The 12,493-nt window shown below is 37.5% G+C and overlaps 1 protein-coding gene across 1 annotated transcript; it reads left to right on the top strand.

The window, feature by feature from the left end:
• Window positions 1–9,817: 9,817 nt before the first annotated feature.
• On the top strand, window positions 9,818–11,905 carry flrt1a (fibronectin leucine rich transmembrane protein 1a; the record flags this gene model as incomplete). Its single annotated transcript, XM_081366220.1, has 1 exon — window positions 9,818–11,905. One exon carries the CDS (start codon window positions 9,818–9,820, stop codon window positions 11,903–11,905), a length of 2,088 nt encoding a protein of 695 aa, XP_081222346.1.
• Between the last annotated feature and the right edge of the window lie 588 nt (window positions 11,906–12,493).

Here is a 12,493-nt window from a genome sequence, read left to right as displayed (position 1 = left end):
CACGGCTCCCTATAGGGTGCTGTTGGTCCTGGTGTTCAGCTTCATTTGGGAGACCTCATTGGCTCAGACTATAATCCAGCAATGTTGATGTATTATATCTTCAATAATCTTATATAACATAAGCACACTACATGGATTACATATCTTACAATGCAATGCCCTTTTGACAAGGCCTTCCATTTTTAATGTGATGGATGAACCACCAAAGCAATATCAGCCAAGATACTTTTCTTAAATATTTGATCAGACTGCACAGACAAAATCAGAATAAAAATGCAAAATTGTCCTTTTTCTTGATATCTTAGATAAAAACTGGATGCATTAAACATGTAACATATTGTAGTGAGCTCATTTGATAAAATGGGACAAGAGTAAGATAGCAAATGTTGTCATGCACACACAGTACAGCATATTATTTCACATTCTGAAATACATATTTTCCACAGGCCTATTCTATTTTGAACATAGTCTAGGTAGTAAAACTGCTGTAATTTTTTACTTGGATCCCAGTTTTAAGTTAAAGGTATAGCGGAGGATTGTTTACTTCCGGGTGGATCACCTATACTATTGGTCCTCCTAATTGTCAATCATTCTGGTGAATCAATCAAACTTTTCAAAAAGTGGAGAGGGCGGGTCTTATCTAAAATTCAGAAAGATCCTCCACTATACCTTTAAGCTGGTATTATTTAGCTCCTAGAATGATTTTAAATCTGTTAAAACTTACAAAGTGAAAATGATAACCTATATTGTAAAAGAGTATTCACCGACAGTGATTTGAAGCAACAAAGCAACCAAAAGTCATTCTTTTAAATATGACCTAACATGCATGTGTGTCGCTTATTATTCAATAAACAACTTTGTAATGTTAAATACCTTCTATCCAAATCCACTCTCATGCTATGAAGCTATAATAAAGCTATAATAAAGCCTTAGAATTAAAGAGAAGGCTGACATGAAAAGACAGAGTCGAGAATAGCGCATGTATAATATACAGACATTTAACAACACATTTTTTAAATAACACATTTCGAACTGCTGCCAACAAGCTAGAAGCTTTTGTTGCATATGACACTAAATATATGCATGTTATGAATGCAAAGTCTTTAGTAACATGTTGATAGCTCCAGTCGTAATATTGTTTTAGTCACTTTTAGTAGGCACTACATGGTCGATAAATATAAGGATATTATCAAATATAAAAAGCTTGCTCAGATGACAGTTTTATTGCTTGGATGTTGCTCTGTTTTTTTTTTTGCTCAGGACTAAAAAATAAACAATATCTTACAGTACATACAGTAAGAGAACAGAGTTGGTCAAATCAATGTAAATAGCATAGATCAGATCATTTGCTTTTGGGAGATTTTGATGAGAAATATATTTGAGTTCATAATGAGTAAATCTAGGCAAATCTGAGCACATTTGAGGACTTTGTTGTGAGATCCTTAAGTCTTTATCTCAGGAGAAAAGCAGATTTGAGAAAAGCCTGCATGATCTCTATTTAATCTCATGGGAACCTATGAGAAACAGCTGAGATATTAAAGAGATTTCTTTGTGATTTTCCTTCCACGGAGTGTCCAGAAATGATCTTCAGTGTTACACAAATACAAAATTAAAAGAAGAAAATGTTTTTTTCATTTGATCAAATTAAAGTGAAGCATATGTGCAAAAAAAGAAAAGAAAAAGAACACGACAACACAAGATTTATTTTCTTATTCAGTTATTCACATTTTAATATTCTTTTCTCCTCCAGTTTTCCTCACATGGTTGTGTGGCCTTTTTGTTCAGTCCCCTGCCATTTCGTTGTGGAGGCGAACACAGCTTCAGCGCTAATGCTTCCAGGATTTATTTTTAATCAGAGATTCTGTTGGGACAGACATCGAGCCAAATGAATTCGATGGCAACAGGTTTTGATGGTGGAACGGCTCCTTTAGCATCCAACAGGGTTCTGGAATATGTACTTATTTAACGTCACTCTCAAAGAGAGGCGGGAAGGGGAGAGATAGAGATCTGAAGCTTTGATAGTCAGTAAAATGTGGCAGCGCTGACAGCAGACTGCTGACACAAGGAGAATATAAAAAGCATTTTTTCTCCCTCTTCCTCTTGGTCTTGTTAGGATGTGTGGCTTGTGTACATTGTGTCAGAGAAAATAAGGAGGTTGGAACCACAATGTCTTTTTTAAAGGTGAAGTCTGTCATTTTTGTCTGTGTTAAAATACTATCTCCTTTCCCACTTTACAGCAATAGTTCACTCAAAAATGTGATATTATTCACACTCGTGTTGTCCCAAACCCGAAAGCTGTTACTGTTTTCTGTCGAGAATGGTTAAAAAAGTACATGCTTCTTCTTTTACATACAACAACAAATAATTGTGGCCAATAAATAAGTGGCCCATTCAGTTGTTTGTCGGATGTTAACATACATGACGTTATTACAACTAAAAGCTACCGAGCAACTTACAGATTGCAGAGCACTGTATAATGTTACATAAATCAAAAAGGAAAATTGACTTGGCCAACATGTTCGAAAATTAGAAATCCATAAATACGTTTAAGACCACCAGAATACACGGCGTGTTTACCATGAATACAGACAAGTTACTATGAAACAACCACCAGTTATCTGAGTCTGCTTTACTATTAAACACACAGTTTAATACAGTCTGAACTGCAACCGGTGACAAACAATACGAATATTGCGGTCTTTGTGGCGTGGGAAGTTCAACATCATCTTGGATAATATGGCAAATATGGTAAACAAAATGTGACTTTGTAAAAAACTAAAATGATGCTATAGTAACCTAATATATTAATATTTAAACTGGAAACCCAATACAATTGGCAATTGTGATTCTTTTTTTAACTTATATGTTTTAAATGTTTCGCCAATCGCATTATTACATAATATATAGATCTGTATCTAACATGGATGGATCTCTAACTGCCGCAATAGTATAAAACTCACCTGATATTTTAATAACAATTACAAAAGAATAAAATAAAGCGTATGTTGTTACATTTTCGATTTTGGAAGGGTCCATTTTGAGCAGATGTTTTATATCATCACCACTGTCATTGTCAGAGTTCATTTCCCAGTACATTCAGCATCTGGCTCATATTCTCGATCTCAATTCCAATGAGGAATAAAGGGAGAGATTCAATTATTGTTGCGCAGAAAAAATATATACTTACACTATTACATACGTCAGGTCTCTAGTGACCCTTTACACTTTAAAAAAAGAAATTAATTAGAAAACAGACATTCTTTAAAGGGATTGTTCACTCAAAAATGAAATTTGTCACCATTTACTCACCAAACTATGAGTTTCTTTGTTTTGTTCAACACAAAAAAGATATTTTGAAGAATGTTGGAAACCAGACAGTTGATGAGCCATTGACTTCCATAGTGGAAAAAAATACTAAAAAGTTCAATCCCACTGGGATTTTTTTATTTTTTTTATTTTTTAAAGTGTTATGAGCCATGAATCAAAGCAACCAGCTACAATGTGAATTACAACAGTACAAACTTTGATTTGAAGCAAAATAGCATCTGAAAATAGACCGATTCAATGTGATTTGCAGTGCTTAATGGGAGTGGATGTTCCCGCCAAGCTTTGCTGGCACAATTTGAGTCTCTGATTGGTGGAATTTTCTGTACAGCATCATGGGTAATGAAGGTTTTCACCACAAATGTAGCTGTTAAACATGATTATTTAATTATTATTTTTATTTTTTTAATAAATCTAACGAATGGCTTCAACAAAACCATATACCATTGATTAACAACCTCGTAACACACAGTAGTTCTTAAGTTATTGTTAAAAATAAATTTCTCTATGGAGTTTTTACTTCCAGCACCCAACTGTTGCGCTCTATACGGCCACTTGTTAACAATAGTTATGATTAGATTCTGAAATCGGATAATTCAGAGTATAAAATAGCCAGTACTGTACACATATGTATCTGTACCGCAAACAGCCGTCAAGTAAAGTCACCTTTATTTATATAGCGCTTTATGAAATACAGATTGAATTAATGCAGCTTTACAGTGATAACAGGAAAATGATTCAATAATGCAAACAGTTCATTTCAGCTGTACAACAGCTAGCCAAGATAAACTATATTATCTGGCTGAAGAGTATTTTATTGTGATTTAGTTGATTAATGTATTAAGTTTGAGCTATTATATAAGTTTTTATTAAGTTAAAATATTGAATATTGACATATTTGCCACTAGAGAAATCAGCATTAGGTGTCTGATCTGAAAAGGTTGAAATGTGTTTTTTACTTCACAGCTTGAACAGGCCGTTGTAAAAAATATATTGATATATTGATAATAAATTGAGAGTAGGTGTATGAATAGATCTGACTGGCACACTACCTGTCTCAATAAATTGATGGATGGATGGATTAGGTCTATCTTTTAGCGCTATTTGAAATCCACAGTGGGACCTGTATAAAGAGACATCTCATCCCAAAACATCAATCCAAGAGCTTAGTGACTTAACAGTGTCTCTCACCCCGTCCCTCCATCTCCCTCACAGCTTTCATTCAAAACTTTAATCGCTATGTTTCCTCAGTTACTTGTAAACGTCGATCAAAATCCCCTCTCTCCTGCACCTGACATTTTCAGTGCCCAAAATATTTACAGCAATGCATTGCCTGACAGATAATCTGTAATGTCGTGTAACGACTTTCCACAGGGGACGTTGCAGTCGACACGTGATGCAATAAATTTGTGTTTTAACAGTGTTTGCAGTCCATTTGTCAAAAAGCCGAAATACAAACTTCAAGATCTATTGAAACATAAGGATGCTTCTAAAAAATAGACATGATCTGTCATGGTCTGAAGACCACAACCATTCACGTCTTCAGTATTTATAGTAGTCCAGGTTTTATATGGCAAGATTGGAGACTCTCTCTCTCTCTCTCTCTCTCTCTCTCTCTCTTCTCTCTCTCTCTCTCTCTCTCTCTCTCTCTCTCTCTCTCTCTCTCTCTCTCTCTCTCTCTCTCTCTCTCTCTCTCTCTCTTTCTCTTTCTCTTTCTCTTTCTCTTTCTCTCTCTCTCTATATATATATATATATATTATTATTATTATTATTATTATTATTATTTATAATAACACAGAAAAAAATGTAATAGGAGTTTGAAGTTGACCAAATGTTCAATTTAAAGCAAATAAAAGATAAACTTACCTTTATTTTTCTTACCTTCATTAATCATTATAATCAGCAGGTTGAACGCGTCCACATTTTGTATAGCCTTGTGGCTTGTAGTATGCTGTAATATAAAGCATATAATATATATATATATATATATATATATATATATATATATATTAAACAGAGGGAAACAAATATTCTAAATTAGTAAAACAATTTTGCAAAGATGCAAATATAAAATTAAATACTTTGAAATGAACTTGATGCATTTTTTTTTTTTTTTTTTTTTTTTAGAGCAAGTCTAGTAAATGTTTCTCAGAGTGAAGTTATTTTTTACATTTCCATTGAACATTTCCCTTGAGGATATATTTCATTGGACACATGTATCTATACCGGGTCATACTATATGGGCTAAATTGATACAACAGGAACGTGCTGTTTATTGACAATAATTTGAGAAGGATAGCTTTGTTTGAATATGAAATACTATCTAATGTATTTAAATATTTGTATTTAAAATCTATAAGCTATTTAATCCCTTTTCAGCAAAATATGAATATCTAAGAGATCCAAAACAATTCACAAAAATAAAAAAAATATATAAAGCCATTGTTTTGGGCAACAGTGACCTACAAATTGTGACATTTACTATTTTTGTTTAAACTCACCATTAATTTTTAATGTGACATTACAGTATTTATTATGAATGATTTATCCGTGCACAAATAACTTCCCCTCTTTTTTTGCAGCGATCAATTCCCGATGGACAAAATTAAGTCCCTGCATCTTTTTTTGGAGAATACGTTTAACTCAGATATATGTCACAGTCTAAGAAAAGACCATCACAACTTCCCGTTAGCACTGACAGTCTTTGGAGAGAGGTTTTTGAAAACAATAGGCTATACATAACCACAGCTAGAACAAACAAGCATTTATATACAAATGGACATGTGACTCCAAACCTTATAATTATAGTATGGCTCTTGTGACAACTAGCCTCAAGAATATGATCAGACTAGTGTATTGTTCTTATCTAATAAAATACAGTTTTACTACAAGGGACGAGCCAAAATAATTTGATTTCACTGTGAGTTTGGTAGATGAAGCACTGAAGCAATGCACATGCAGTCATTCAGATGTTCCTCTGGTCCGTCCCAGAGTCCCTGGATGTAAATTGATATAGTCTTGTCCTCTCCTCCCACTGGAAGGAATATTGGAAAGGAGAGAGAGCAAGACACCCCGAGGCGACAGTCTGTCTGGACAGCCCCATTTTTACAGTTCCCCTTGTGACTATGCCACACTCTTTCCTCGCCTCCACACGTGCACCTAAACATCTCGTGTACACACTGAGGATGGCATGCATATACACATATGCCATATACAGATACAAACATCCACATACAGGCATGCAGTGTGTGCACACATACGTACAATGACACCAGCAGTGTGGATGGACCAATTACAGTCAGTCTGGTTTGTAAGCTGTGGCGGGTACAGTGGTGTCCATGTCCGACACACACACATAATCAACATAGGCTCATTGGAAAAAAAACGTGTCTCTGCCTAGATTATTGCACAACAAAAATGTACTTATACATATTATTCACTGCAGTTTCCAGCTGAAATGAACACTAGTGGCAGTAAAACACCAACAACTTTTATTCCTTTACACACAAATTATGATTTCAGGGATGGTAGATTAAGACTAATTGTAATACGTTTTACAATGGACAATGCTATAACTGCTGAACAATATAGCATTGCTGCTCACCAGCATAAGGGATGATTTGCATGCTGGTGGACCAGCCACACAAACTCAGTTTTGCTTGCCAACTACACCAGCACTTTACCAGCATAAACCAGCATGGGCCAGCATGGAATTCATGCTGGTTTATGCAGGATTTTTTTTAGCAGGGATGTTATGACCTTTAAACACGTTACCATTAATAATACATTTTTCACATCACATAACCAGCTCCGTATTTTGGGATTTTCTAAAAGAACAAGGTTTCTCTGTAGCTTACCTGGTACACTTGTGATGCGGAGCGCACGGGTACGAGTCCTGAAACACGAGTCGCAATAAAAGAGCTCAGTGACTTGTAGAAGCAAGCTAAAATTGTCAGGGTTTTGAGTGAAAGGATGAGGCGAGATGTAGGGAACAATGGGCTTTTATTGCCGTAGGGGAAAACGCCGGCAGCAGAACTGGGCTGGCAAGGCTTAACAGCACTTATACTTAAAGTTCATTTGATTAAGTACTTTAGTCAAGTTCAAGTAATTTTTATTAATACTTTATGTACTACGTATGCTAATAGCAATGTACTAAAAGTATACTTGTAAGATTACTGTTTCAATACTACTTGGGACTAAATTGGCCCACTTTTTTGTGTATAAAAGTATGTTACATGTAATTACCATAGTAATAACAGTAAATTATGCATAATTACATGCAACTAACCCTCAACCAAACCCTAACCCTACCCTAACCCTATAGTAAGTACATGTAGTTAATTAATTCCTGCTTAATCCAGACAGTCAAAACACATGCTTACTGTACTAAGCCCTCCCACTCTCTCTGCATATCATTCTCTCTCTTGATCCTTCATTTTTCTACTGTGTCCAGTGACTTGAATACCCAAAATTGGTCAGAAGTCTCATTTGTTTATTTGGTAATTTTTTTACATATTTGGGTGCAAACAGACTGCACTGCACTGCTTTTGCACTAAACCATAGCTCCATTTTCACCCTATTGTACAGTATGGGTACCGTTTTGCCAGTTATTATTTTTTTGCCCTAAAAGTGAGTCTTCTCTTAGGTCATTGGTTATACTTGCATGGAACATGTGCTTATCCATTTCTACACAAAAAATGTCCTGCCACCTTGAGGTTTTTTTCTTCTTCTTCTTCTTTTTGAAAATCCTACTTTTCAAACCTGTCCAAGGTTTGTTTATCCAATTTGCACAAAATTTGGTGTGCACTATCTAGAGATACTCCTGATCTAAAGATGTTAGATATATTTAATCGTTTAGGAGATATAGTACATTTTGGGGATGTTGCCCATTATGACTAAAGTGGGGTACACATGATGATTATCTCTAAATGATCAGCCATTTTATTTCAACGGGATTGATAGAGGAAGGTTGCAATACATCCTTTTATATCCAGTCTCATTGTTTGGTTGAATAGCCATAAATTGGTTGAATAGATAACCATAGTATCTCCATAGTGTGTGTCCTGAGTTTAATATAATTAGTTTGCAAAGAAATCTGTGATCTGCAGAATGCTTATAGATTAAAGAGTATCTTTACCCTTTTATATATCATAATGATAGTGAAAACTTATTTTTTTCAGCTGCCAGACATGACTGAATATACTGCTGTCCAATTAAAACAGACAACATATTTAAAAAGACATCTCACCAACCCGATGATTTCCATGGCTATATATTTTTTATTTATTTATTGTATTTTTTTTTGTCATTTCATGTGTTAATTAGTTTTCACAAATTTAATGCTGTTAGCCTAATAGGGATTTATTCATTAAAAGCCCTCTTTGATGAGAAAAGGATGGCTAATTTGATTATAGTGTAAATTCTATAATTGGATGGTCATATATTTAAGAAGACCTTGTCAACTAAATAGCCTCCCTTTTATTTTTGCAGTGTAGTTGTCAAAATAGTAGCTTAACTGAATGTTTTTACAATATGAGCTTGAAGCTTGTAACTTGTTGTTTAAGATGTTGTTTTAAAGTAGCTTCCCAACACTGCTTCTTTAAGGGGAAAAGTTTGAGTTTTAAACTGAACAAATCCACATTTTCTTTTATTTTGTTTTATTTCACGTTTATTTAACCAGGTAGATCAGCCGAGAACAAGTTCTCATTTACAACTGCGACCTGGCCAAGACAAAGCAAAGCAGTGCGACAAAAACAACAACACAGAGTTACACATGAGAAATAAATAAACATACAGTCAATAACACATTAAAAAATAATCTATATACAGAGTGCAAATTTAGTGCAAAATACAATATGATTAGTAAGACAGGACAACAAATAGGCCATAGTGGATTCATTCACAAATCCAATATTGTACAACACAATATGACATAAAAACCCATGGTACACTGCTACATGGTTGGAAGTAGCTTGTTCCTGGAAAAGATAGATTATTTTGAAAACTTGCTAAACTAAATGTAATTAAGTTATTTGCATTGCAAATTTTAGTTACAACTCTTGTCATAAATTCACTTTTTATTGAAGAGGAAGCCATGTCAGTCTTTCTCACTCAAAACATTTTAATACTTGATGATTAGTGCATCAGTAAATGAGGCCAGCAGTTCAAACATCAGTTGAACTGCAACTAAAATGGCTTAAATCGTCAGCATGAATAAGCAATTAGACATGATTCAATTAACATGTGCTGCCATGTATATGATGTTAGCCTTTCTCTGACATTTATTGGAACATTATAAAAATCTATGCAAGGTATTAACTTGCTAACTAGTGTGTGTTTCTCTCTCTCTCTTTAATCTTTTCCAGGGTGAAAGAAAACACGCCACAAGTCCAAAGTCCAAATGGACTTCTGATTCATCTTCTATAAAGAACCATTATATTGGTTGAATTGTGCTATAAAAGGCAAGCGGAGGCGAGGAGAGCTTGCTGGTTGCATGATGGCTCCTGAAGGTATAGGGGAGCTTCGAGACTTGCTCTTCTTTCTGCTGCTGTGCTTCACGCTATTTGCTGAGCTATTGGATATGACTGCAGCTTCTTCACTGGGATTGGATGGTGAAGGTGACATAGTGTGCCCTTCTGTGTGTCGCTGTGACGAGGACTTTATTTACTGCAACGACCGCGGATTGAGCGCAATTCCACCTCTACCACCATCTGCAACTGTCCTGTATCTTCAGAACAATCACATTGACAATGCAGGGCTTCCTAGGTCCTTGGAGCATCACACTACCGTGCGTGTTATATATCTCTATGATAACGAGCTCGATGACTTTCCATTGAATTTGCCACCTTCATTAAGAGAGCTCCACCTCCAGGACAACAACATAAGAGTGTTGCAAAGGGCTGCACTTGCTAGACTTCCGCTCCTTGAAAAGTTGCATTTGGACGACAACTCGGTTTCCACAGTGAGCATTGAGGACCAGGCCTTTGCGGACAACCCTAGATTACGTCTCCTCTTCCTTTCCAGAAACCACCTTTCCAGCATCCCATCTGGTCTCCCTGCCTCACTTGAAGAACTCCGTTTAGATGACAACCGAATCTCTACTATTCCCACTCATGCCTTCCGAGGTTTGTCCTCTTTACGCCGCCTGGTCTTGGACGGCAATCTTTTAGCTAATCAACGTATAGCTGATGATACCTTCTCACGTCTGGCAAACTTAACAGAACTCTCCCTGGTCCGTAATTCACTTCAAACACCCCCACTTAACTTGCCCAGTGCCCATCTGCAGAGACTCTCCCTACAGGACAATAACCTTATACACATGCCTCGGGGCTCACTTGATGGAATGCGCAGACTACAACGCCTAGATCTTTCCGGAAACAATCTGACTACCCTTCCCAGAGGATTGTTCAGGGACTTGGACAACCTGGGGCAGCTGCTTGTGCGAGGAAACCCATGGCACTGTGGGTGCAACTTGCGCTGGCTGCATGACTGGCTGGAGGCAAAAGGGAACACAATTACCGTGAGAGGCTTTATCTGCCAGACACCAGAGCGAGTCCGAGACATGGCGCTTAGAGACCTCACAAATCAGATGGATGAATGTGAGTTAGCTGCTGCAGGTGGTGGAGGAGTAGGTACAGGTGTTGCCGTTGGTGGTAACAGGGTGAGTGGTGGAGCGGTGGGAGTCATTTCTACCACTCTTTCTGCCCCTCAAGGGTCCCTGTTCACTCTCAGGTCCAAGCGACCAGGCCTGGGTCTTCCAGAAACAGGGTTGGACTACACATTAAGCAGCAGTGGTGTGGGCAAGAACCTAGCCCTGAATGTGAAACCCCTATCCCATGACAGTATCCGTGTTACTTGGAGTGTAGCGCAAACATCTTCTTCCTTTCGATTAAGCTGGCTTCGCCTGGGAACTAGCTCTGCCATGGGGTCCATCACAGAAACTTTGGTTAGGGGTGACCGGCGGGAGTACCTTCTCACTTCCCTGCAGCCTGCTTCCAGCTACATCATTTGCATGGTGCCTCTGGTGTCTAACAGTGGAAGCCGAAGTAGTTTGCCTGGGGGGGACACAGAATCAAATGAGGTTCCAGTTTGTGCCAGAACAGAAACGGCTGATCCCGGCCTGCCTGATGAGGAACAAGGTGAAGAAGAGAGCTCTGATCAAATGACTTCTCTGCCACTTGCAGGAATTATTGGAGGTGCTACGGCAATAGTTTCCCTTGCTCTTATTATTGCCATTTTCTGCTGGTATGGGCACCGTGCAGGGCGCCTCAAATCACGAGACCATTACAGCCATAGTGGCTCTCGCAAGAGCAAACACTATGATGACTACATTGAGTCAGGCACAAAGAAAGACAATACTATCTTGGAGATCAGAGGTCCTGGATTTCAGATGACACCAATGGCAACAAGGCAGACCCTTCAACCCAAACCAGTGCGAGAGGATTACATTATACACACCATCTTCCCCTCGAATGGCACAGTTCCATACAAGCCAACCCAAAACATGACCAACTCTGGCTATGGTACCAACCGTGGCTATAGAGAAGGAGGCATTCCAGATATAGATTACTCTTACACATGATAGCTTTGATTTAGAAACCATAATTAGGAGTCATGTATTGCATAGATACACAGTTTTTAATCAACATGGGCTCAGCTGAATCCCTTTGTGCCTTCTGGTCTCCATTACAATGTAGCCTGCTGTTCATGAGACTATAAAACTTTTAATTGGCCCAGATGCTTATAGGGAAGCATTATAAATGTGGTGCCAGGAGGCAATGATGCCATTTCAGGTGGTGATACCAAATGCTATTTTCACCTCCCGGTGTAATGATCAGTGTCCCTGACATTGCTGTTTTATCTCTGGCTGGTGCACTGAGGTGGATTCAAGGGCAGCCCACACTGCATTCAGCTTACAGACTGTTTATAAAGCTAAATGCGTTTAAAGGCAGCCTTCTCATCGGAAATAACCAACCTGCTATTCCTTTTAATAGTTTTCTCCTATGAGATGAAGGTTCCTGAGGATTTGAACCAGGATTTTGAGTCCTGCATAAAGCAAGATAACCTCTTTGCTCAGAGAAACTGGAAATGTGTTGTGGCTATTGGTCCTTCTGGAAAATGCATGGGTTCACATGCATATTTGTTTTTGGAGATATGAGCTGCAGAACAC

Source organism: Scardinius erythrophthalmus (assembly GCF_964197995.2).
Source record: "Scardinius erythrophthalmus genome assembly, chromosome: 5".
In the NCBI taxonomy this organism is placed as follows: domain Eukaryota; kingdom Metazoa; phylum Chordata; class Actinopteri; order Cypriniformes; family Leuciscidae; genus Scardinius; species Scardinius erythrophthalmus.
Note: the sequence above shows the minus strand (reverse complement) of the source record. Positions and strands in the feature narration are given on the sequence as shown.